General features: G+C 51.6%; 1 protein-coding gene across 2 annotated transcripts; it reads left to right on the top strand.

Annotated features, from left to right (window-relative positions):
- The first annotated feature begins 478 nt into the window (after positions 1–478).
- On the top strand, positions 479–25,694 carry LOC138808208 (septin-8). Of its 2 annotated transcripts, none has more exons than XM_069994192.1 (10): positions 479–744; positions 13,645–13,765; positions 14,546–14,741; positions 15,103–15,289; positions 17,069–17,230; positions 17,947–18,043; positions 18,177–18,345; positions 18,491–18,623; positions 18,913–19,103; positions 22,404–25,694. In XM_069994192.1, exons 1-10 carry the CDS (start codon positions 715–717, stop codon positions 22,405–22,407), a joined length of 1,290 nt encoding a protein of 429 aa, XP_069850293.1. In that variant the 5' UTR covers positions 479–714; the 3' UTR covers positions 22,408–25,694. The 2 variants fall into 2 exon arrangements, with proteins under 2 accessions (XP_069850293.1, XP_069850292.1); XM_069994191.1 differs by lacking the exon at positions 22,404–25,694 and adding an exon at positions 22,169–22,388.
- Positions 25,695–26,605: the final 911 nt, after the last annotated feature.

Raw genomic sequence — 26,605 nt, 5'->3', positions numbered from 1 at the left:
GGGGTGCCCGCCCAGGCTCGGGCGTGAGCATCAGGTGGGACCCAAGGCAGAGGAACAGAAGAGGCTGAGCGCCCATCCCTGGGTGCGATCGGCCGCTGGCAGCGCGTCCACGCTCGGGCTTGGGGGGTGCTGGGGGGGGGTCCCAGGAATTTGCAGGCTCCCGTGGGTAGAGACAGCTTGGGGGTGGGGAGGGAAGAGTCCCCAGATCGCGCGCCTCGCTCCCTCCCCACTCTTCCCCTTCCCATTGCGAGGGGCCTGGGGCACCTCCCACCCCACCCCTGCTCGGATCCAGGCTTCGTGGAGCAAGCATCGGACCACCACCATCCACCCCCAGACACCGCGGCGCGTCCCCCCGCTCCACACCCCCGCTCCAGCTCGTGGACTACAAGTCCCAGCTTCCTTTGCGGCCGGCGCCTCCCGCCTGGCCGCGGAGACCCCCCGGGCTGTCCCCGCGGCGGGGGCTCGGGCTGTGCTCGGAGCCGAGCCGGGCCGGGCTGGGGAGGCCGGTCCCGCGGGGTGGAGGCGGGGGGAGTTGGCTCCGCGGCTTGTACCCGCCGCCGCCAAAGAGGAGTTTCCAGGAAGTGGCCATATTGGATCCATTGAGCTGCAGCCGCTCGGGCGGAGCGCGTCCCGCAGCCGGCTGGTCCCGGTCACCGCCCCGGCGCTCGGCGCTCGCCGCAGCCCCGGCCCCCGCCAGCCGGCGCGGAGCTCACCATGGCGGCCACGGACTTGGAACGCGTCTCGGTGAGGGTCCTGGCCAGCAGGCTGAGGGTGGAGGGGTGCGGGCGCGCGAGGGGGGGGGAGGTTCTCTTGGAGAGGGGCGCGCGCGGGCTGCGTGCGGGGAGGAGGGGGGCTTCTTGGGGAGGGGCGCGCCGGGCGGGCTGTCAGTGTCACGATCTGGGCCTCTCGACACCAGGCCAGCTTGGGGGGGGGGTTGTAGATGTGTATGGGGGGGACCCTGGAGTTAAGGGTGAGGGTGGGCGTCCCGGGGTGACGGGCAGGCGTCGGGGGCGCCTGGCTAGCGAACAAACCCCTTTCGCGGGGAGCAACGAGGACCCCGCCGGGCTCCGGGTAGGTGTGAATGTCGACAGACCCGGATCCCCGAGTCCAGAGTGTTTGTGATGCTGGTGATAACTGGGGGAGATCAGGGACCCTTCCGAAACCCCCTTCCCCACCCCACATTTTCCAGTACTGTTCTTGGCACGGCTGGGGAGACCCCCCCCTCCCCATCTCCCCAGCCGCGCAGGTGCTGTTGTTGGAAAAGACACACCACCGTGAGGATGAAACCCAAAGGGATCGAGGGCGAAGTGCTCCCCCAGATGAGCTCAGGACGGTTCCACACTTGAGTCGTGAACACCCCTGGGCCTGGGTGTCCTTTCCTCTGCTTCCTTCCTCCACTTCCCCTCCCCACGCCTGCATCCTGGGTGCGACTCTCCTCCAGGCGGGTCGGGGCCTCCGTGGGTTGGGTCTGCGGCAGCCGAATTCCCCACTGCCAGGCGCAATTTCAGATTCCTCAGTCGATCGGGGTGTTTGTTTGGGTTTCCCCACCCCCTGATCAGGGTCTACCTTCTCTTGCCAGGGGTGGGTTATCTCTGGATCTGAGCCAGCTCATAGCTAACTTCCTACAGGATTAAAAAAGAAGGAGAAGATTTCTCCCAGGGAGGGTGGAGGTCTTTGGGTCTGGTGGTGACTGCGCTCCCCTGTGTCTGAGGCTGGATCTGGGTGTGTCTGGGAGGTTGGGCTGTGACAGTGAAGGAAGTTCTGTCCTCTTGCCAGCTTGTGAGGCCCTGGTCTGCTGGAAGGGGAGGGGAGAGGGGAGGAGAGGGAGGAGGGCCCTGGGCTGTTTGGAAAGAGAGGCGGGAGGGGGAGAGAAATTCTGAATATGTGACCGATAACGAATTGGTTCTGGGGCTAAATAAGGGAGCCAGGACTTATGTAATTCATGCTATAAATACTGTCATCCGAATTTCTATATGTAAATTTCCTCTTCCGTCTGCAAATACTTTTTGTGGTCGGCCTTTGGAACTCTGCACAACTAAAAGCAGGAACTGTTCCGGTTTTAGAATTGGTAGACCTGGGGAAGAGGACTAGGTATCGGGTCAGGGAATTTACTTGGGGAGCACATTCCGAGGGGGAGGGGCCCGCCTGAGATCCACTTCACCCCTGTGCAGAAACTTGGAATTTACAGACTGAAGAAAGGCAGCGCTGAATCCTGACTCACCTGCCAAGTCACTGGAGATCAAGAGACACTTGTGTAGGCTTATGTTGGTGTCAGTGTGCATTTTCTGTGCCCAGCCGACCAGAAAGTTATGTCTGGGTCTTGTCTATGATCAGAGGTTACTCTCACTGTTGATCTTGATCATGTCCAGATGGGAATGTTTTGATAGGAATCAGACAGCCTGATAATGAATCCTGGTTGCTATGTGTCGGTCATACGACTTTGGACAAGTTCCCCCAGTATTCTCCTTTGTATGATAGAATAGAGATGCTGTTTTCCTGATAGGGTTGTTGCTGGGATTCAGTGAGAATCCAGTGTAGGGCGGATGGTAAGGGCACAATAAATGACACCTGATCCTCAGTGTCTATGGACCAGATGTGCTAGAAGGCAGCGGAGAGTTTGGTCTGTTGCATGCTTTTACTGTAGGGGCTTGCTAGCACTGTATGTCCAGAGATAGTTCTGCGGGGAGGTAGGGGTGGGAGGCTTGGCTTCCTCATCTGCTTGGAAGATCCACCTTGTTTGCTTTTGGACCATTTCTATGAGCAGTTCAGGCATTAACCATCAAGAGCTGAGCCACAGAAAAGAGACAGGCTCAGGACTGAGTGCTAGGGTTTGATTACCGTGTCAAGCTAAGCTAGACAGATGGACATATTTCAGGCCCTCTACATCCTGGACGACAGTTCAGCCTCCTGGGAAGACTTGCCTTTGTGTGGATTATCTTGAGTGGAGCTTGGCTTGCATTTGGGGAGTCTGGACTCCCATTCTCTTCTTTTCTAGCTTGTCATCCTGGGGAAATAATTTCTTCCTTTATCTTGCTGTAAAATGGGCCCAAGCATACTGATTCTTCGAAGAGTTTGTAACAAGTTAATTGCCATGTGTAGCTGATAGTCATGTTCAGGTGTCTCGGGTGGAGCTGTAGCAGGTGTCTACTGCCCCTCCGGCCTGCACTGTGATCAGACCAGCCCTGCAGGTGAGCTTGGGAACTGTCCCAACCTGGCGCTTAGAAGAGCTCAACGTTTGACTTTGAGATGGAGGTGTGTGCTGGGTTCCTGCCCTCTGAAAATGACCAGGAACTTGCCTGCTAAGCCTTTCTGAAGGAGAAATGACAGCTGAGCAAGTCAGAAGTTTGGGTCAACGGACACATATGTTGGAAAACAGTCCTTGGAGCCGGGCACTGGTAATCCTAGCTACTCAAGGATGCTGAGATCTGAGGATCGCGGTTCAAAGCCAGCCCAGGCAGCAACATCCATGAGACTCTTATCTCCAATGAACCACTCAGAAAACGGGAAGTGGTGCTGTGGCTCAAGTGGTAGAGTGCTAGCCTTGAGCTGAAGAACTGAGGGACAGCGCCCAGAGTTCAAGCCCCATGACCACCTCCCCCCCCAAAACAAAACAAAACAAAACAGTCCTTGAGAGTTCTTGTTGTTTTCTCTTGTCCTCTTTGGGCACTCTCGTTCACTTTTGGGCCTTCCTCCTTCCTAGACTCTGACTGAGGCTCTTTCTTTACGACTCTAAGGTTTTCAGCTCCTGTGATTCTCCTGGTAGCATCGCCTGGGGCAAGGTACACAGACTTCCTTGGTGAGGGACCCTGTAGGGCCTGGACAAAATGAAGATAGGAGGGTGAGAGGAGAAACGTGAGTCTTGTCAGTTGCATGCTTGGCATTCTTCCCAGCCAGGCACCTACCTTCCCCCCCCCACCCTCCCCAGCTCCCCAGTTTTATCCTAGCACCATCTGCTACTTCCGTAGTCACCCCTGTAATCTTGACACTTCCCTGTGAAGCAGACTATCCAGGGAGTGTCTATATTCTGTCCCTAAGCAAGGGACGTGGGTGGCACCCTTCTTACCCAAGTGGTGCTCACATCCTCTGTCACAGTGTGGGGGGAGGGAGGGAGGGAGGGGGAGGGGGAGATATCTTCCTGTCTGCTGAAAATGACCAGGAACCTGCCTGCTAAGCCTTTCTGAAGGAGAAATGACAGCTGAGCAAGTCGTAGATCTGTGCAGTTCTCAGGGCCTGGTCACATAGAAGGGTGGGGTCACACATGGGCACCCCGGGCAAAGCTGCAGCCCTGACTTTTTCCTCCAGGATATGGGACTGCTTGGTCCTCCCTCCACCGTGGCAGTGTCCCAGTGTCCCAGGATCTTGCTGGGAGGGGATCAGGGCTGCAAAGCTGAGGGGAAAGCATTGGGGATCGAAGGGAGTATTCAATGAAGGGCTGACTGACCAGGGTAAGAACAGAGAATGTGGCAGGAAGAGACTTAACCACAGTACCTGAGAGACTGAGCCCTAGGGCATGGACCTTTTTGATAAAAGCCTCTGAATGCCTCGTGTCCATCATCTTTTTTTAAATTAATTTTTTTTTGGTCGGTCGTGGGGCTTGAACTCTGGGCCTGGGCGCTGTCCCTCAGCTCTTCAGCTCAAGGCTAGTGCTCTACCATTTGAACCACAGCGCCACTTCCCGTTTTCTGAGTGGTTCAGTGGAGGTAAGACTCGTGGATTTTCTTGCTCAGACTGGCTTTGAACCACGATCCTCAGATCTCCTTCAGCCTCCTGAGTAGCTAGGATTACAGGCGTGAGCTACCCGAACCTGGCTCCCTCATCTTTTTGATGCCAACAGACTGTGGTTGAGGAGAGGAGCCAGCATGACTCCTATTGGCCATCAGTCAGTAAAAGATAGGCCTGCAAATCCCAATCCCCACCCTAGTACCTGGAGACTGCTTGGGGATGGCCAAGGGGGTGGGGCCTTTGGATTCTGAGCTCTAAGACTGACCTAGTGAAGGCAGATTAATGGAGGGCAGTCACTACTTTGAATGTCTGGCTCCAGCCCAGGCAGCAGCTGCAGGGCCGACAGAGTAAAGGGCCTTAAGGGCTGGCTGGACTCCGTGTGCCCCTTGTGTACTTCTTGGGCTTCCTGCCTGTGTGCTGCCATTTGGGATCCCACGGTTTTCCAGGCAGACAGGAACAAGGCATCCCTGTCTGGGGAAGGTGAGGGAGGGGTGGGGGAGATCAGGGCTCCCTAAGGGGAGAGCAGGGTGCTCTGCTCTTTGCTGGCTTCCTGGGGAGGCCTTGGTACCCTCAGGAAGAGGCCACAGCGGACCGGGCAAGAGGCTTCTCGTGGCGGTAGCTGCGGTTTGGCCTTCCTGGTTGTCTAGGGGGCAAATTCGCTTTTCTCCTTCTCAGAATGCATGGCCTCCTTGTGTGTCTTCAACCTCTTCGTAGGTCAAGTTAGAGGTTACAAAAGCCAGGGAAAAAGAATAAAGGTGCATGTCTGACTATCCTCCTGAGGCTTGGGGTTCAAGAGAGGCTGTGATTATGCACCCAAGTTCACTCTCAGCCTCCTCTGTGGGTCCTGGGGCAACCCTGACCCTCTGCCTGGTGCTGGGGTGAAGGGCAAGCAACAGCCATGTATAATAAACCACCTGCACCTCCTTGGCCCTCAGTGCTACCCATGCATGCTTCTTTTATTTTATTTTTTTGCCGGTCCTGTGTCTTGAACTCAGGGCCTGGGCACTGTCCCTGAGCTTCTTTTGCTCCAGGCTAGCACTCTACTACTTAAACCACAGCACCACTTCCGGCCTTTTCTGTGTATGTGGTACTGAGGAGTGGAACCCAGGGCTTCATGCATGCTAGACAAGCACTCTACCACTAGGCCCCATGCCCAGCCCTTCCTTCTCCCTTCTGAGGCCAGAGTTTCATGCAGTTTTCACTCCTTCCAAGAAGCCAGGCCACTTGTGGCTTTCCCAGTTGCCAGGCAGTGAGCTGCCTCTGGAGTTAGTAACCAAGTAGAGAACTGAGGTTCCAGCACCTTTGGGGCCTGCAGTGCTTGTCACACCTGCACAGTACTAGCAGTGGACCTCTCCCTCTCAGGCTGTGCAACAAACCCCAAGGAAGTGTCTCTGTGTCCTAGGCTTGGGGTGTGGGCGGCATGTGCCCTTGGTTCCCCCAGAGATCTGTTTTTCGACAGAAGTGTGAATCAAACCGCCCTTAATTAATAAGCTGCAATCTGGCTGCAGAAAGAAAGAAGGCACCTCACAATGACAGAGAAGCAGAGAGGAGAAAATATTGGGGCCTGGGGATGGGTGGCCTTGGACTTCTTGGGGGTGGAGAGTGACCACCCTCCTGTCATTGTCACCTGCCTTCCTCCACGGTGACACTGTGAAAGTTATTCCCTCTTGAGCCTTCTCCTGTGTGTTGTGTTGCCATGGTAGAAGAGAAATGGTATCGTCTTGATTTGAGACAGGTAATGTCCTGCCTTTGTTTTTCCCCCTCTAGGCCCAGAGTAGTAGTAGCCCCATTCCCGCCCTCTGTCACATACAGTCCTGGTTATTTCCCATAACCTCTGACGTGGGCTTACAAGCTTGCTGTGGAGTCCTGGGAGCAAAGCCTCAGGCTTTCCTGGGAAAATTCCTAGGATTCTTCTTGGGCTCAAGGACAGTTGTACATATGACCATGGGTTCTGGCCAGAGGCCTCTGCTCTGGCTATTTAAGGCCCAGGCTCCTGGGAGGAGCCGAAGCTAGAGCTGGTGGTGTTTTGTGCCAGGAACATGGGTAGAGAAGGTTCTCAGTTGGTGCAATGATTCCTGGGTCCATTGCTGAATAACTTCATAAGGACCTTCCCGGAACTGCAGCTCTTCCGGGAAGTGGGCTTCTGGTCTACATGGCAGGGTGCACAGATCACTAGATGTTACATATTGTCCCAAAGGTCAGAGCACTCTGTAGAAGACCTGGGTTTGGTGGGGGGGGCTACTCCTTGTTCATGACTCTTATTCCTCTATTCTTACCCCACCCATCTCAACACCCACCTGGTTTGGGGAATCAAGGATCAGTCAACCACTTACAGCTTCCTTGGCAGTGTTGGTTTGGACAACAAGTGGCTTCTGAGTTCTTTCTGCAGAAAAGCCTGTTCCATGATTATCTCCTCCAAAGCCCACCTCACATCTTACAGAAATGAGCAGCATCTCTCAGCTGGCAATTAGAGTTGATCCAGAAGACTCCAGAGGGAGCATTTCCTGACCAGGAAAAAGATGTCCTAGTTACTCACTAGGCTGCATAACTAAATACTGTCCTCCGCTTTGTTCTAGCTGGCCAGGCATGGAAGATCACAGCAAGTTGGAGCAGTTATTTATTTATTTTTGGTTGTTGTGGTCTTTGATGTGCCAAAGGAATGATAACACAGAAACAACCCGGGACTTGGCTCAGGGACCAAAAGCTTGTTAGTGATTAGAGAGGGGATAATGGCCACCTCATGAGTTTTTCATTGTGTCTGTAAAGGTCAGAGCTGCCAGCTCTCTGCCTCCTACCTCTCTCTGTCTTTGCTAGGGCTTTGAAGACATCTAGAGCCCCCTGAGTGAACAGCCCAGGTTGCTAGGGGTGTGAAAAGAAAACAGAGACTGCAGGATCTGCTTCTCCTGGGAATCAAGGGAAGTCACCCCAGGCTCCCCAAGGATCTTCCCCAAGGGTCTTCTGTAGGTCTCCAAGTTCTAAGTACAGAGTCTGGGCTGCATCACCCACACAGCTTCCTCTTCTACAAGACTTTGAGGCCTTTAGTCTAGTCCAACCCCTTGGCCTGTTGCCCCGGGGCCCTCTTCCCAGTCGTTCTCAATTTTGTCTTGGTTTTCAGCCTTCAGAACGGAGAGGATTTCACATAAAGTTCTGCATTTTTAGATTCTCTTGGAAAAAAAAAAAGTGGCAGACAGGCAACTTTACTCTTTCCTACATTCCCACAATTGGCTGGAGTTGCAGAACTGCAGCCACCATGGGCTACACACAAGCATGAGTTCCCCACCATTCTTCCTGGGGGACCCCTCCCCCCCCAACATACACTTGGCTATGTCATCAGCTGTCAGGCATCCAATAGGAAGCAGAGCAATGTGACCAGTGTGGGTTTCCCAACTATGCTCTGTCCATCCATACTTATAAGAGCTGCCTGGTCTCCTGTAAACTACTTAATCTCTTGTACAATGGAGAGCACAGGGGCTGGGAATGTGGCTCAGTGGTAGAGTGCTTGCCTAGCATGAATGAAGCCCTGGGTTCGATATTCCTCAGTACCACATAAACAGAAAAGGCCAAAAATAGTGTTGTGGCTCAGGTGGTAGGGTGCTAGCCTTGAGCAAAAGAAGCTCAAGGACAGTGCCCAGACCCTGAGTTCAAGCACCAGGACTGTCAAAAAAAAAATGGAGCACATATTACAGTTGACTTTAAGGGGGGTGGGGAGAGACCTGCAGATTAAATGAGATTAGAGACCCTAGTGGCGCACACCTGTAACCCTAGCTACTCAGAAAGCTGAGATCTGAGGATCGTGGTTTGAAGCCAGCTCAGGTAGTAAAGTCCATGAGACTCTTATCTCCAATTAACCATCAAAAAGCCTGAAGTAGTGGTGTACTCAAGTGGTAGAGTACCAACCTTGAATGGAAAAGTGAGATTAGCGTTGTACACAGTGAGCGATGAATGTTAGCTGTTGTGGTCATTGTCATCAGTCTTACTGTAGTGTTCTTCTTTTTCCACTTATTTTACCTCCCTGGGCACTTCAGTTTAGAATGAACCATCAAGTGTCAAGTGGTTCATTTCTGCTCTCCCAGTACCTGGCACATAGCTGATGTGTCCCATGAGTGTGTCCATCTGATGGGGAGGAGCTGGCAGTCTTCTCAGAATAGGGGAGGCAGGGTAGTAGAGTACTTTAGGGCAAGTGCCTGCTGGGCCCTGGTTTGTCCTCTAGCTTCTCGGTGCCTCAGTGGGAAGGCCTAATAGGCTGTGTGGAAATCACTGGCCTCATTAGCACGTGGTGCTCCTCAGAGAGGAGCCAGTGTTGTCTTTGACTTCTACTCTTTCCCATGATTGTGACCTCAGACCCTTGGCCTTTCATACCTTTTCTCCCTGGAGACTCTTTGCCTCACTAACTCTTGTCCCTGTGCGTGCAGTTTCCCTTTGTAGACTGGGAGTCAAGACGCCATCAATCACAAGCGCTAGAGAACTCCCATCATCAAGGTTATCTGAACCAGTCATAGCATCATCATGCTGATTGGCTCTTGCCAGATGGCAGGGCAACCAATGAGAAACCTGAACCTGGACTCAGTCTCTGAGTCCTAGTAGCTGGGATGTAGAGGGGATGCTTCAGAGGCTCCTCCTGGGACTGTGTCCCTACCCAGGTCAGCAGGGACCTGGGGAGCACTTGGAGGACTGAGTTGCTTTAGATTGTGTGTTATAATGATGTCAAATGTATGGTTGGGGAGGCTGGCATTAGTGAGATTGACCCCCCCAGTAAAGCTGGAAGGTCAAGGTCACATTAGTTTCCTGAAGCCAGGGAAGAGCACTTGTCTCCAGTGGCCATTCTGTGTGTGTGTGTGTGTGTGTGTGTGTGTGTGTGTGTGTGTGTGTGTGTGTGTGTGTGTGTGTGTGTGTGTGTGTGTGTGCGTGTGTGTGTGTGCTGGTCCTGGAGCTCACACTCAGGGCCTAGGTACTGTCCCTGAGCATTTTTTGCTCAAGGATATTACTCTACCACTTAAGCCACAGCTCCACCTCCAGCTTTTTTGGTGATTAATCAGAGATAAGAGTCTCACTGACTTTCATGCCCAGCCTGGCTTTGAACCAAGATCTACAAAGCTCAGCCTCCTGACTAGCTAGGATTACAGATGTGAGCCACCAGCGCCCAGCTGGTAAGAAAGTAGAGGAATAGAGGCTTGTGATGGCCTGTTTTTTGTTTTTTTTTTTTCTGCAAGGGTACTGTGGTGGTGGTGGTGGTGGTGGTGGTGGTGGTGGTGGTGGTGGTGGTGGTGGTGGTGGTGGTGTGTGTGTATGTGTGGTTTCCAGACACAGCTGACTTGGTGGGTTTTGGCTGCAGACTACAGGATGTTGGATTGCATCCTGATTGTGTCACCCTTGGAAGAAGAAGATGAATAAACACATAGCCTGCTCTATGCAAGCACAGCACGCCTTAACTTTTAGACACTTTGCGTCTCGCCTGAAAAGTTAAAAAAAAACAAACAAAAAAACAAAACAAAAAACCTCCAGAGTAACTGTTCTGTTCTTCATGAGATCCTCGAACTGCCATGAGCAGGTGGAGCAGGGAGCAAATAATGAAGCCCTATGTAAGGCCTGCTGGGGCAGTAGCTGTTAGCGATGCTATCAGTGCCTGCTAAATGGTAGCTCTGTCTTATACCCCAGCATAGTGCGGGGAGGCAGGGAGGAATGGGAAATACGATCTCCCCAACCTGCAGCCAGTTTCCAGCAGCAAATGGAATAAACAGGTGGAGAACCAAGTCCCATATGGAGATAACTAACAGTGCCAGGACATGGGATCATTGCCAGCAAGGGTCTGGATGTAAGTACTCAAGGGCCAGGAAAGAGTCTCTTCCTGAAGCTCAAGAGCCCCAGGAAAGGCTCAGAAAGAGAACTTGGACATAGCCAGCTAGGCTGGAATTGAGTCTGTTAGCAAGTTCTATGCCAGGGTAAGGGGTTTGGATTTGGCCCACACACCCTGGGCTCGGTGCAGAGTTTCTAATATGGGTACCTGGGAGAGAAGCCCTGAAACTGATTATTGGGTTGTGTTTGCAGCCTTCAGGGGATCTGGGTTTAGTAAGGCGATGGGACACAGTGTCCTGGGGATAGGCAATAGGGAGGAAGAGCCAATTATAAGAACAGAGACTTCAGCCAGGTACTGGTGGCTCAGCCTGTAATCGTAGCTACTTAGGAGATTGACACAGAGGCTCAATGCAAATCTGAGAGACTCTTACCTTCAGTTAACCAGCAAAAAGCCAGAAGTGAAGATGTGGCACAAGTGGTAGAAAGCTAGCCTTTTTTGTTGTTGTTGTTCAGTCACTTGATCCTCAGATCTCAGCCTCCTGAGTAGCTAGGATTACAGGCATGAGCCACCAGCACCTGGCTCGAAAGCTAGCCTTTTTAAAAAATTGCTCTTAGTAAGTAGTTGTACAAAGGGGTTACAGTTCCATAAATCAGGTTATGAGTACTTCTTGGTCATTGTCACCCCTTCCTCTGTACTCTTCCATTTTCTTTCTTGTGTCCCTACCTTCAAGTTACATAATTCCTTTTTTTTTTAACATAATGTATATTGAATATAATGACTACATTTGTAGAACACCAGTCTTGAGGTTTCCCCCCCCCCAAAAAAAAAGCCAAGTGAGAACAAGAGGCCCTAAGTACTGGCACAAAAAAAGAGAGATCCAGGTGCTGGTGGTCCAAAACTGTAATCCTAGCTACTCAGGAGGCTGAGATCTGAGGATTGCGGTTCAAAGGCAGCCCGGACAGGAAAGTCCATGAGACTCTTACCTCCAGTAAACCACTAGAAAACTGGAAGTGGCGCTGTGGCTCAAGTGGTAGAGCGCTAGCCTTGGGCTGAAGAGCTGAGGGATGGTGCCCAGGCCCACAGTTCAAGACCCATGACCAACGAGAGAGAGAAAGAGAAAGGGAGAGAAAGAGAGAGAGACAGGGAGAGGGAGCGAAGGAAAGGGAGAGGGAGAGAGAGAGAAAGAGAGAGAGAGAGAGAGAGAGACAGACAGAGAGAGAGACACAGAGAGTGTGTGTTGAAGAGGAAAGGCTTACAAGCAACTCCAATGTGTTTGCAGAGGGTTATACGTGACCAGAGAGGTCATATGAGCTCTAAGCTTCCAACAGACATTTGTAAGCATTGGCACAGGGCTGCAGGAGGAGGGCATATAAGTAGCAAAAGAATGGTTCAGGTGCCATAGGGCTCTGGTTGTGAAGAGAGACTGGCCAGAGGGGCTTAGGCCAAGGTAATAGGTGTGGCTTCAGAGGGCAGGCATCCAGATGTTGAAGAAAGCCCTTTTAGGGCAGGAGTTCAGAGCCTTCCTGTCTGGTCTTCCTCCCTCTGCCCACTGTACTGTATCTACATTTGTGGAAGGGCTGTCTCGGTAGTCGGTGATTCCTGGGCTGGGCTCCGCATTCTTGCTTCCCCGCCATGCTGGAGATGGGGCAGGCGAGACTGATCATTCTCCTCCTGTCCTTGCTCTTTCCAGTCGGTGCTTAGAGCACAGACATTTAGGATGGAGGAGGTGGGGCTGTGTGGGTCTGCCCTCCAATCAGGGCTGAGCCTGGGCTCCTTCCATCCAGAGGTCACATTTTCCACCCATGCCTAAGAAAGCCAGACGAACCATCCTCACAGCTGGGGGGTCTGACCTTGAACCCTCTGCTTTCGTTCTTTAGGGTTTCTTTTTATAGTGCCATGGGCCAGCTCTGCTAGCCCCTGTTCACTTGGGACCTGCTGCCCACTTCTCGGCTAAGGTCAAGCCCTTTGCATTCTCCTCTAGAATCGTCCAAACAAAGCACAGCTGGGAGAGGATGGCATAGCCAGAAACTAGGGATTGCTAGAGAATGCCAAAAGGAGGAGGGAGCTCCAGTTGTAGGCTGTCTTCATGAATACTGGAAAGGCTTGAAAAGGGAAATTGAAACTAGCCAGCTGGGCTGGAATCAAGCTGGTTAGGAAGGCCTAAAATGCCATGGTAAGGGGTTTGGGCTTAGCCCACACACCCTAGGCCCCCAAGAAGCTAGTATTGCAAATGAGCCACCATGCCTGGTTTGAAATTTCTTTAGATTTTTTAACAGTCTTTTTTTTTTTTTTTGCGTGGGGGGGGGGTGGGGAGGTGGCAAAATTGTGTGCAATCTACAAATATGGTTAATTGGTCTATGGATGCACTCCAGTCTATACCATGCAGGGGAACCAGATGCTGGTGGCTCATGCCTGTAATCCTAGCTACTCAGGAGATTGAGGACTGAAGATCGGGGTTCAAAGCCAGCCCAGGCAAGAAAGTCCATGAGACTCTTACGTCCAGTGAACCACCAGAAAACCAGAAGTGGCACTATGACTCAAAGTGATAGAGTGCTAGCTTTGAGCAAAAGAACTTAGGGACAGCACCCAAGCCCTGAGTTCAAGCCCCATGACTTCCTCCCCCCCCAAAAAAAATCCCCAAAAGACTCAAGAGAACTGGTCATCATGGTGTACATCTGTTATCCCAGCACTTAGGAGGCTGAAGCAAGAGGATCATGAGCTCATGTCCAGCCTCAAAACAAGCAAAAGAACCCCCCCCCTCCCTGTGGGCCATCTGGGGCCCCTCTTGGGTGGGCAAGAAGGTCCATGAGCCCCACAGGGTAGCAGCCAGACTCTCTGGAGTTAGTTGTGCTCTGAAACATAGAGCTACAACCCCAAACAAATCTGGTCATCCCAGATGGAGCTGAGATGCAGGGATTTAAGGGACTTTTGCAAGGCCAGAACCAGGAGCCCCTCTAGGGGAGCTTGGCATGATGGACTTGGAGCTCCAGAGCACCCAAGGTGTGTCCCTGAGAGCTGAGAGCTCAGGCACAAGAGGGCAAGGATGGTTTGACCAACCTGTAGCCTCTCCTTAACTTGGTCTGGATTCTCCAGTGAACTCACTACCTTGCCTTGTTTGTCTCTGGTAGAATGTGGAGCCCGAGCCCCGAAGCCTGTCCCTGGGTGGCCATGTGGGCTTCGACAGCCTCCCTGACCAGCTGGTCAGCAAGTCAGTCACACAGGGCTTCAGCTTCAACATCCTCTGTGTGGGTGAGTATCAAGATCTGGCTAGGAGGCACGTGAGATCAAAAACGGATGAGAACCTTCAAGGAGAATGGGGCGCTGTTTGCCCTGGCCACCTGTGGAGCTTTGTGAAGGTTCTCCCAGGAAGAATGAAACTTCTGAGATTTGGGATGAGGGTCTGGTTGTCCTTGCCCTTTGCCAGGGTCAAGGACAGGATTAGAGCTAGGACTTGACTGAACATTATCAGGAAGAGGAAGCAGGACTGGGCCCATGGAAGTCCTTTATAAACTGTGATCATCTCTCAGGGATGTAAGTCCATGTGCTCATCGATTGATTTGGAAAACATTTACTCTTCTTCCTATGTGTTAAAAAAAAAAAAAAAGACACTATGAAAAAACCAGACTCTGCCCTTCATCACAGATCATAGAGTAAATCTCCAGCATATATTTGAACCAACACAACCTCAGTGTGGGGGCTCTGGTGGGGGGAGGGGGTTGCATCTCAAGGCCCTCCCAGCAGGGCACAGAGTGCTCTGCCAGGCCCTCTGCAAGGTGTCACTCAGAAAGGAGGCTGAGCCTCCCCCTTGCTTGGTTAAGAGGCCATCTAGGGCATAGGAGCCTCATACATGCTAAGCAAGCACCGTACCACCAAGCTGCAGCCCCACCTCATGCACGTTATTTCTAAGGGCTCAGGGGGAAGGGAAAGTTCACAGGGGACCGGGAGAGTGAGGGATGGCGTGGAAGGCTAGCTCACTGTGGCTCCAGACTTTGATCATCCTGTTCTTGTCCCGCTGTCCCTGCTCCCCAGGGGAGACTGGCATTGGCAAGTCTACGCTGATGAACACACTCTTCAACACCAACTTCGAGACAGAGGAAGCCAGTCACCACGAGGAGTGTGTGCGCCTCCGGCCCCAGACCTATGACCTCCAAGAGAGCAATGTGCACCTCAAACTGACCATCGTGGATGCCGTGGGCTTCGGGGATCAGATCAACAAGGATGAGAGGCAAGAGGCGGGAAGGGCGAGACTCCCCCCCCCCCCCCCCCCAGCCTTTATCCCATCTGCCTGGGCCTTAGGTCTAAAACTGCTCAATCACTCCTTGCTCCCAATGGTCCCCATATGAATGGCCATGCCCTCACATGCCAGGGGGCCAGGGGAATATCTGATGCCCTATAGCTGCCCACAAACCAGGGAGAATCGATTTATTGGGAGAGTCGTCAGGACTAGGGACCAGCCACCTGTACCAGACAGGGCAGAGCTGTTGGTTCCCAGGGAGGGGAGGTAGAGGTGGGGTAGCTCGTGTGGTTTGGGGCCCCATACCCTGCAGCCCAGCTGCCCATCTCCCAGGTGATAGAGCTGTCTGTAGTTACAGGCCTATAGTTGACTACATCGACGCGCAGTTTGAAAACTATCTACAAGAAGAACTGAAGATCCGCCGCTCCCTCTTTGACTACCACGACACGAGGATCCATGTCTGCCTCTATTTCATCACACCCACGGGGCATTCCCTAAAGTCTCTGGATCTGGTGACCATGAAGAAACTAGACAGCAAGGTACTCCCTTCCCACCCCCCCTTCTTCTGTAGGCTCCGCCATCTTCCTCTGGGATGTAATGGCTGTAGTTAGATTGTTCGCCGAGTCAGGGACTTGTGCGCAGTCCCTCTCGGCTTGGTCCTCTTGCATTGCAACTTGCATTGTTATTCTCCATTATTCCAGCAGGCTTGCCAGAACTCTGGGATCTTTCTCCAGAGCCCTGTTCTTTGGGTCTGGCCTTGTAGTTGTTCTTGTTGGTCATGGGGCCTGAACTCTGGGCCTGGGCGCTATCCCTCAGCTCTTCAGCTCAAGGCTAGCGCTCTATCACTTGACCCACAGTGCCACTTTCGGTTTTCTGAGTGACTAATTGGAGTAAGAGGCTCACAGACTTTCCTGCCCGGGCTGGCTTTGGACCGTGATCCTCAGATCTCAGCCTCCTGAGTGACTAAGGATTACAGGCGTGAGCCACCGGTGCCTGGCTCTGGGTCTGGCCTTGAATCTCTTTCTTTTCCTTCTTAGCCCTCCTAGTTCCTTCTTGAATAATGTCCACTTCCCTGTGACCGGCTCCCCAGAGCATCCCTTCCCAGTTTAGCTTTGTCTGCTCATTTCATCTTGCACAGTTCCTGATTCCTAGCACTTGCCTTTTCCTCTCTGGTATGGCTTCCCCTTTGGTTTCTTCCTTGATTCTTCTTCAGTAAGAGCCAAAAGTGAAGCCAGAAATGGGATGGGAGGGGGGAGGAGAGGTATTATGAGGACAGTGAGGGCAGCTTCCTGGGAAGGGTTGCTGGTCCTGGTGACTGCCCCACCCCCACCCTCCCTCCCCACCTCCACACCCCACAGTCATGTCATCTCTTAAATCACCCCCCCTCCCATCTCAGGTATAAATTTTCACTGCGATACGTGGGATAACATTGGAGATGGGAAGGTGGCTCAGTGGTAGAGTGCTTGCCTAGCACGCATGAAGCCTTGGGTTCGATTCCACAGTACCACATATACAGAACAAGCCAGAAGTGGTGCTGTGGCTCAAGTGGTAGAGTGCTAACCTTAAGCAAAAGAAGCTCAGAGACAATGCCCAGGCCCTGAATTCAAGCCCTATGACTGGCAAAAAATAAAAAATAAAAATTAAAAGAATAATCTACTGGGCACTGGTGGCTCACACCTGTAATCCTAGCTACTCAGGAGGCTGAGATCTGAGGATTGCGGTCCAAAGCCAGTCTGGGAAGGAAAGTCCATGAGACTCTTATCTCCAACGAACCACCAGAAAACTGAAGTGGCGTTGTGGCTCAAGTGGTAGAGCACTCACCTTGAGCTGAAGAGCTGAGGGACAGCACCCAGGCCCAGAGTTCAAGCCCTATGACCACAAAATAAATAAATAAATAAATAAATAAATAAATAAATAAATAAATAAATAAATAAATAAATGGGATCATCTTGGCTAGGGAGATGCTGGGGGATCATCTTTGGTGCTCAGTGGGGAGTGTAGTTTCCCACCCTTGCTCTGTCAGGTGCCAGCCAAGACTGTTAGAGCAATCTAGGTCCAAGCTGAGACTTCCTGGGGTGGGAGGTAGTTTGGGACTAGGACAGTAAGAAGCATTGCAGCTGATGATTCCTTTTATGGTCCATCAAAATGGCCATGGTGGTTAAGTGTGGACTGGGATTGCCCATGGGAGAAGCTCTTATCTTCCTGGCTTCCAAATCTTCTGTAACCTGGACAGGGCTGGTGACTTAGGATTGCCCACAGTTGGGGACCACTCATTAGCCAACTAACCTGCTGTCTGTCCCCCTCCCCGATCCTGACAGGTGAACATAATCCCCATCATTGCCAAGGCGGACACCATCTCCAAGAGTGAGCTGCACAAGTTCAAGATCAAGATCATGGGCGAGTTGGTCAGCAATGGAGTCCAGATCTACCAGTTCCCCACTGACGATGAGGCTGTGGCAGAGATTAATGCGGTCATGAATGTGAGTGCTCCTGGGGCCAGAGGGCTTAGAGCCAGCACAGATCCGAGTCAACCCTTTCAGGAGACTCTGAATTAGAATTCGGCCTCTAACTTCTCTAGGACAGATGGGTGAACATGTGGAGCAGGCTAGTCCTGTGTGCTGTGGGCAGGGTACAGGAGGAATTGGGTATTTGGCATGTGCTGGAAATGCTCCCGGACACTTGAATGTTCTCTTAATTTCTGGAGTACAGGCTCTATGCACAGGTTTCTGACTCCCAGGGAGTCAGAAACACCAGCGAGGAGGGCAAGAGTTCAGCTCTCTGCCCTGTTTGGAAGACCTAGAACATTTCTCCAAGAGAGCCAGTAAGCTTCTAGACTCAGGGCCTTTTGTTGTTACTGTTTGATGCCAGCCCTGGAGCTTGAACTCAGGGTCTGAGTGCTTTATTTGCTCAAGGCTGACGCTCCACCATTTGAGCCCCAGCTCCAACTTCTGGTGATTAATCAGAGATACGAGTCTCACGGACTTTCCTTCCCTGAGCTGGCTTTGAACCGTGATCTTCAGATCTCAGCCTCCTGAGTAGCTAGGACTACAGGCATGAGCCACCCACACCCAGCAATAACCCAGGGTCTTTATTCAGAACCCCTAGCAACCCCTTCCTGAGACTCTGGGAGCAGTGAGAGAGAATCTGCTCCTTGTGCACCAGCATGGCGCTCACACATCCTCCGGGCCCTTTGCAGGCGCACCTGCCCTTTGCTGTGGTGGGCAGCACCGAGGAGGTGAAGGTGGGGAACAAACTGGTCCGAGCGCGGCAGTACCCTTGGGGAGTGGTACAGGGTGAGTATGGGGGCAGGATGGGGGGGGTGCATCCCCAGATGGGTGGGCCTGAACTCTGTCTCCCCTATCCTGCTGCTTAAGGCCAATCAACCCCTGTCTTCCCCTCATGTCCCATGTTGCCCCCAACTTCCAGTGGAGAACGAGAACCACTGCGACTTCGTGAAGCTGCGGGAGATGCTGATCCGGGTGAACATGGAGGACCTGCGCGAGCAGACCCACAGTCGGCACTATGAGCTGTACCGGCGCTGCAAGTTAGAAGAGATGGGCTTCCAGGACAGCGATGGTGACAGCCAGCCCTTCAGGTGACACAGCCCCGGCTGCCCAGGTCACCAGCAGCGTCTGTTGTGTGGGTCTTGTGACCTTAGCCTGCTCTTCCCCCTTCCCCCTTCCTCCCGAGTCTACGCCCACCCCCACACCCTTTAACCTCCCTCCCTGCCATCTCCACAGCCTACAGGAGACCTACGAGGCCAAGAGGAAGGAGTTCCTGAGCGAGCTGCAGAGGAAGGAGGAGGAGATGAGGCAGATGTTCGTCAACAAGGTCAAAGAGACAGAGCTGGAGTTGAAGGAGAAAGAAAGAGAGGTGCGTGCTGGGACTGGAGGCGTGGCTCAGTTGGTAGAGCGCTAGCCAGTGAGTGAAAGCCTCAGGTACCAAGTTCAAGTCCTGGTTTCAGACACAAAAAAGAAGGTGGTTTAGTGGCATGCCTAGCATGCACGAAGCCCTGGGTTTGATTCCTCAGTACCCCATCCACAGAAAATGGCTGGAAGTGGCACTGTGGCCTGGTCCAGGGCCAGGCCAGCCAGATGTGGAGGTGAAGACTCGCAGCATCTCCCTCCCGCCCCATACCAAAGTGCACCCCTTTCTGCCCTAGCTCCACGAGAAGTTTGAGCACCTGAAGCGGATCCACCAGGAGGAGAAGCGCAAGGTGGAGGAGAAGCGCCGGGAACTCGAAGACGAGACCAACGCCTTCAACTGCAGGAAGGCCGCCGTGGAGGCCCTGCAGTCCCAGGCCCTGCACGCCACCTCGCAGCAGCCGCTAAGGAAGGACAAGGATAAGAAGAAGTAGGTGGTGGCTCCCCCCTCCCTGGGCAGGGTCCCCTTCCCGTGTGCTCACCGTCTCCCGCGCTGCCCCTCCTTCTGGCCACCTTGCGTCTCCTTCTGCTGCTCTTGATCATCCATGGCCCAGCTTTGCCCCCTTAGCTCTCTCTTACCCATTGGTGTCTTGCTCTCTCTCTCTCTCTCTCCTTTGTATTTGCTCTCCCACCTCTTCTTTCTTCTCCTCTCCCCCCCCCCCCCCCCGTGCTGGTACTAGGACTTGAACTCAGGGCCTGAGTACTGCTCTTTAGCTTTTACACTCGACGCTGGCTCTCTACCACTTGAGCCACAGCTCCACTGTTGGCCTTTTTTATTCCCCCTCCCCTCCTGGTTAAGAGGAGATAAGTCTCACAGACTTTCCTATGCAGGTTGGCTTAAAAATGGGGCCCCCTCCCCCCGCCAGTAGCTAGGATGACAGGTGTGAGCCACTAGCACCTCAGTCTCTTCTTCTTATAGTAATGTTCTTGATGTCTCCCAATCTGTCTTTCTTTCAGCCCTGTTCTCTCTCCCTAGAGTGATGACCTGGGCTCTCCCACATCCCTTTCTCCTCCTGCTTGCCTCTCCCCTTGCTCTTTCTTACTCCCTCATTTCCTCTCCACAGTACCCTCAGCAGCCCCAGCATGGTGCGGAAGGGGCTAGGCCCCAGGGGCAGGGAGGTTAGCAAGTCTCAAGGAAGAGCAGGGACAAGGCCTGGGACTAGGAGCATTCCCAGCCCTATTCCAAAAGCTCCCATGTTTCTGTGTGGACAGCTGTGCCATGTCCCGCCTTAGTCTCCTAGCCAGTGGGTGTAGGACCTCCATCAGCCAGCAGGTGGCAGCCAAAAGCACTGGTCAGCCAGCGCTGCCCTTGGACATTAGGGTCACCACCCAACTATTCCAAAGGGCATGTGGAGCGGCTCCATGTCCTCAAGGGGGCAGAGGCTGGCAGAATTCATGTAGGAGGCAGTAGAGAAAGAAGTATGGAAAGAAGTTTTCCCAGCTTCCAGAAATACACACTCAGCTGACCCGCTGGGTGGACCGACCCAAGTACTCCTCCCTCGTCAGCTTTCTTTTATTTGTTTATTTTTATTTTCTTTCTTTTCATTGATTTTATTTTTATTTGTATTTTTGCTGGGGATCCAACAGGGCCTTTGCACGTGCTAGGCAAGTGCTCTACCAGTGGACCTACACCCCCCACCACCACCACTGCAGACCTTGGCATTATTCATAGCCTGCTCCTATACCTTTAGCTGGAGTACAGCTAGAGCATTGGTTGTGTCCACTCGATGCTGCTTCTCTTGCACGCCTGAACACACATGGGCTTGCACACGCATAATCTTACTCTCCTGTCCCATCCCACGCATGAGCACAGGTCATGCCTGCGTGCTGAGAGGCAGGTGCCCACCGAGAAAAGAGAATCTTAACGTACCTCCCTCACTCAGGAAGTGAGAACCTGGTACTTAGGAGTTGGATGCCAGCCCAGCATCCGTGGCTCACGCCTGTCATCCTAGCTACTCAGGAGGCTGAGATCTGAGGGTCGCAGTTCAAAACCAGTCTGGGTAGGAAAGTCCGTGAGACTCTCATCTCCAATGAACCACCAGAAAACCAGAAGTGGCGCTGTGGCTCAAGTGGTAGAGTGCTCTCCTTGAGCTTGAAGAGCTGAGGGACAGCGCCCAGGCCCAGAGTTCAAGCCCCACAACCAATAACAATAACAACAATTGTTGGATGCCTTACCATTCCCAAGACCTCTGCTCTGGGCTAGACTCTAATCCTCTTTGTAGTCTCTTCTATCTCAGTGCCTGCTGGGCCGCCCCAGACTCTGGCAGCGCTGGGATTGCTTAAGCCCCTGTCTGTCTTCAGAGAGGATCTAGCCTCACTGTCCCCTCTACTATGAGGATTTTGTCTCTACTCCAACCCTCATCCCATGCCCAGCCCTTGGCTTGGTGAGCATTTAGGGGCCTGAGGTGTGAGTTTCAAGATGGCAGCTCAGAAATGTGTCTCCTCTTGGAGAGGATGGGGTATAAAGGGAGCCCTGTGATAACCCAAAGTGACTTTGCCCTCGTCCCTGCCAGCATGGTGCAGAGCATCCTGTTAGAGAAGAGGTAGGCAGGGTCCCTAGAAAAGAAGCTGTGGCCTGGCACTGGTGGCTCATACCTGTAATCCTAGCTACTCAGGAGGCTGAGAAGATCTGAGGATCATGGTTCAAAGCCAACCTGGGCAGGAATGTCTGTGAGACTCATACCTCCAATTAGCTATCAGAAAACTGGAGCTTAGGGGACAGTGCCCAGGCCCTGAGTTCAAGCCCCATAACCAACAAGCAAGCAAGCAAGCAAGGAAGGAAGGAAGGAAGGAAAGAAAGAAAAGAAGGAAAGAAAGAAAGAAAAGAAGGAAAGAAAGAAAGAAGCTGTAAAGCCAGACAGCAGTGGGTCATGCCTATAATCCTAGCTGCTCAGGAAGCTAAGATCTCAAGATCATAGCTCAAAACCAGCCTGGGCAGGAAAGTCCATGAGAATCTTATCTCCATTTAATCACCAAAAAGCAAGAAGTAGAGGTATGGCTCAAGTGGTAAAGCCTTAGCCTTGAGCATAAAAGACTTGGGCACAATGCCCAGGCCCTGAGTTCAGGCCCCAATATTGGCACACCAAAAAAAAACAACCCTGGAAGTCAAGGACCTGTATATAGCAGATCAGGCCCACTGGATGGAGCTCACCGTGGGGGGGGGGGGGGGGTGGGGGATTGTCACTGACATCTGATTTCCCTTGTATGTTGTTGTCCAGGCCTGGACCTGGAAGACAGACCCTTTTTGTTGGCCCATTGTGCCAGAAGGCTCCAATTGGGCCTACGGGAGAGAGAACACTCTTCCAGTGTTCACCATGGAGCCAGGCTGGGTAGGCTGGGTTATAAGGGCCTGTCGCTTCCCTACCCCGATCCATGGGGTTGGTGTAGAGTGCATTTAGGGGAATTTTTCATGAGCATTTAGTTAGATAGGTTTGGGTTGGTGGTACTTGGTTCTTCACATTTTAATCCATTTTTGCGACATTACTTCCCAATCAGATCTTGACCCTCAGCCTGCGACGACACAAACTGAAGCGAATTCTCTGCTTTGTTCGTCACACATGCCAAACTGAACTGCCCTTTCCCAAGTTGTCCATCTCGCTGTCTTTTGCTTCTGTTTTGATTCGGTCTACGTATCTTTTTGTTGTGGTGGTGGTTGTTGGTTTTTTTTTTTAATGTGTCTGTTTTTTGTTGTTGTTGTTGTTGTTCTGTTTGTTTTATTTTTATTTTTCAGTTAATGCACGCACAGACTTACATGTCAAGAGCGGACTTTAGACTTTCATGTGTTAAGTTGCTTGAGTTACACCTTGTGACCCTTCTCCTATAACTTGGTATGAGGATGGACTAGGAGCCGGTACAGACTCCAGTGTTTACAGCTTTGCCTCGCTCCCCCCCTTCCCTTTCCCCAACTCCAAACCCCAACCCAACCCAGCCCTGGTCTCCCAGGATTTCCCCATCCCTGGACCTGGTGGGCTAGCCCTTCTCTATGCAAATGTCAAAAGCCATGAATGCTGGAATCCAAAACTGACGAGGTTTATTTTTTTCAGAGCCAGTGGCTGGTCTTCCATTTACAGTGTCACTATCCCTTGATGGAGAGGTGACTGTGTCACTCTAGTGAAGGTCCCAGCTTGGTGATGCTAAGGCCTTAACAGTTCACTATCAAGATGGCAACTCTCGCGGTGCCTTAGGTGTGTGGTCTGTGGTTTGGTATCATGCTACAAAATTTGCCCGATTTCCCCCTTTCCGTTGCGTTTTTTTTTTTTCTAACCTAGAGCTTACTACGCATGATAACTTCGGAACACTTCTAGATTTTGGCACCCGGGTAAAGACCAATAATCTCCTCTCCCATTATTTTCATAAATAACAGATTCCTTTATTTTTTCAAAACTAAAAACAAAACAAAACAAAAACCACCCTCTAAACTTCTCTTATGTATGAAGTACCGACTAATATATCTAGGGAGAGGTGGGTAATAAACTTCCTGTAATGACAGTGTTTGGAATTTCTTTACCAATGAGAGTGGAACATGAACATGACCCTTTCCCCTTTCTCCATCCAGCATTTTGTTGTTGTTGTTGTTGTCTTTTTACTGTGAATGTAAATGGAACAGCAGCCAAAGCATCGTCTCTGTTCCCGAGGGTGCTACCTGCCAACGGAGACACTCCGTGTGTGTGTGTGTGTGTGTGTGTGTGTGTGTGTGTTAAGTGTTTGACTCCAAATAAGACTTCAAACCAGCCCTGCGTATTCGGAATGCAAAGAGTGTTCCGTTACCTCAAAGTCATTTTTCTTCTTTCCTGGCTGAGTCACAGGATGAAGAGATGAAAGTACTTAATGTATTAAGACAATCTGAAAAAAAACAAGCAAACAAACAAACAAAAAAAACGTAGCAGTCAGAGTATTTCCCTCCTCCAGCTGTAATGTTCCAGGGAACATTTTAAGGAAGTACTAGCAGCAGTCCAGTGCCAGTGGCTCACGCCTGTAATCCTAGCTACTCAAGAGGCTGAGATCTGAGGATCACAGTTCAAAGCCAGCTCAGGCAAGAAAGTCCATGAGACTCTTATCTCCAGTTAAATACCTGCAAACCAGAAGTGGTGCTGTGGCTTAAGTGGTAAAGCGCTAGCCTTGAGCTGAAGAGCTGAGGGACAGCACCCAGGCCCAGAGTTCAAGCCCCACAACTGACCAAAACAAAGTACTACCAGCATTTCTTCTATACTCCTGGTAGTTTCCAAGCCATCAGGAGCATCAGAGTTGGGGGGAAAGAATGACCTGATTAAAAAAATAGAGGATGGAACAGGGCTCTGGTAGCTCACACCTGTAATCCTAGCTGAGATCAGGAGGCTTAGAACTAAGGATCACTGTTCATAGCCAGACCGGGCAGGAACGCCTGTGAAACTTTTTCTCTCCAATTAACTATCAAAAAAAGCCAGAAGTGAAGCTGTGGCTCAAGTGGTAGAGCAGTAGCCTTGATTTAAAAAGAGCTTAGCACCAGCACCCAGGCCCTGAGTTCAAGCACTAGGAAGGTGGAAATCAATTAATATTGCTGCAGCATTTGTTCTGAGCTGTGCTGGGCTTCCAAGAGGCCCACACAGGCCTCCCCTGGAGGAGCTGGCTCCCGCGCGCCCCCTGCTGGGAGCCCGAGGATGCTGCACTCATTTCTACTGGGTTGTTGGTTTTTCTCTGCCACCATTACCACCATCACCCACCACCATCCCGTCTTCCTTCTCCTCACCATTTCCCCTATTTGCCTGGCCTGCTGCACTGATGTCTAGGACCAAGCCTGGGCATCCCCTTGCCTTTCTAAGATGTTCTATTCAGCGTGAGGCAGAACAGACTTTTCCTGGGATGAGCTCCTCACATCAGGAGTAGAGCAGGTTTTATTGCTGCCCCAAGTGAAAATTCTCTTATGTAGTATGCCATGACCTGGACAAGTCCTGATTTTGTTTTGCAAGACTGACGTCTTGGAATTATTTCAAGAAAAATAATCAGATATATAATTAGGTACAGGGCCTTAGAAGGGACCCCGAAGATTCAGCTTCACTAGCTCCACAATAACACCACCTGTAGTTGTGATGTCAAAACAGAAGTTTCTGTGTGGGCATCTGCGGAGGTGAGCCAGCAAAAGCCAAGGCAGCTGTGCAGTGTGGGCCAGCAGCCCTGCAAGTGAAATTCCTTGGGGCAAAGCATGATCTTCAACATAGCCTGTCCTAGTTAGTGTATCTCTGGTGATAAGGAATGACCCGGCAGGTTATCTGATATAGAAGAAATGCTGACTCCTGTCTCATAGGTCAACCTGGGACTCTGGAGTAGGTTGACCCTGCCAGTCACATCCTGGGGCACCTTGGAAGGCCATAATTGTGTCTAATTGCTTATCTGTGGGCCCCAAGACGTACCAGAATTTGGGAGAAGACAGGTCCCATCAGCTATAGCAAACCTCATTGCACCTCTAACCCTACTGTGTTTGGAACTCTGTTACCTTTAGCTGAGACCACAATAACTGCTGGTATACAAAGGTGAGCTTAAAACTGGCCTCTATTTAGCATGGGTTATTAACCCCCTTTTTTTTTTTGGTCATCTGTTGGCACTATTATAGCCTTGGTAGGCTGTCCTATAGAATCATGTTGGCACTTACTGTACCTGAGCCATTTTGGTTCATGTGAGAATTGCCATCTAATTTATTGTAAATGGACTCTTGAGAGAGGAAGAGGATGTTGTTAATACTTAGGCCAGTTCACAGGCACAAGGCAGGTCTGGGAAGTGTGGGTGACCTGAATCAGCTTGTAATGGTGCAGACTGGCTGCTGGTGTTTGTGTCTGTCTATGTAAGGGCTCCCTAGTTGAGCGGGACCCCATGTTATGGATTGGAGGCCTGTGGTGCACACCAGCTTGCTCTTCTGTTATGTTAACATTGCTTTAATCTTAACTGCTGTCACTTGTTCATTCATTTACCCCCTTCATTCATTGACTGTTTTGGTTCCTTTTCATTCACTTTGTACTCATTTTTTTTTCCCCATTAAATTTTGCATTTACTTTTGAGTTTTTATGGTGTCATTTTTGGGGGCAGTAGCTATGTGGATTCAACAGGTTTCCTGAGTGTGTTCATACGCTCCAGCAGTGGTGTGTGCTGTGCATTTATGGCCGTCATCTACTTCTGTACGAGTTAACATTTTCATTGTGAATCCTGCTATGGACGTCTATGAAGGACTTGGGAATGGCTCTGGGACAGGGACAGTCTTAGGAAACAGGAAATGCTGTCAGTACCCATGAACCTTTACTGGGCAGATGGGAGCGAAGCAGCCTCTGTCTTCAGGGGCGTTTGCTTCCTCATCTAGGAAGCTGCGCACTGGAACTACTAACCTGTGTTAGTAACCTCTCACCTCCTCTAATTACATGCATTAACTCCTTTCATGCTCATTGGAATCCTATGATCAGGGAGAATTGCTCTTTCTCTTTGCATAGGGGAGGCACAAAGAAGTTACATAATTATCCCCTCCTCCCCAAGTCATACACTAAGCAGAGCTGGGATTTGAACATTTGAACCCTTAATATTTGAGGAATAAGTAACCCCCCCCCCCGTCCCTTGATGCCCCAATAGGCTCACAGACTTTTGGTCAGTGTTAAAAGTGACAGCATGGTTGGGGGACCCAAGATGGGCTCATAGAGATGGGAAGTCCCGGGAGACGGGTACATGTTTGGTTGAAGAATGGCAGACTGTGGTTGGAGAGAATCACAACACTTGGGTGCATTGGAGATGGCTTGTCTTTGCTGGGCACTGGGTGATCCTAAAAAGACCAAGATGAGGAGAATGGGGGCTCAGCTGACGGCCCAGTTGGAAGACTAGCATGCAGTCCCCAGCTGACTCTACCTGTGGGAGGCAGGGTGTAGAGAGACCAACCCTCCGTCAAGATTTAAAGCACACGAGCTGGGAATGTGGCCTGGT

The sequence above is a fragment of the Dipodomys merriami genome, unplaced genomic scaffold, assembly GCF_024711535.1.
Source record: "Dipodomys merriami isolate MVZ:Mamm:240054 unplaced genomic scaffold, mDipMer1.0.p SCAF_447, whole genome shotgun sequence".
Classification (NCBI taxonomy): domain Eukaryota; kingdom Metazoa; phylum Chordata; class Mammalia; order Rodentia; family Heteromyidae; genus Dipodomys; species Dipodomys merriami.
This window is presented reverse-complemented; position numbering and strand designations above follow the sequence as displayed.

What these genes read in the sequence shown, in the direction of transcription:
- LOC138808208 (XM_069994191.1), top strand. Translation starts at nt 715, where the DNA reads ATGGCGGCCACGGACTTGGAACGCGTCTCG. An exon ending in TGAAGAAACTAGACAGCAAG is followed by an intron (nt 15,290 to 17,068) that starts GTACTCCCTTCC and finishes CGATCCTGACAG; the next exon opens with GTGAACATAATCCCCATCAT. An exon ending in CCCTTGGGGAGTGGTACAGG is followed by an intron (nt 18,044 to 18,176) that starts GTGAGTATGGGG and finishes CCCAACTTCCAG; the next exon opens with TGGAGAACGAGAACCACTGC.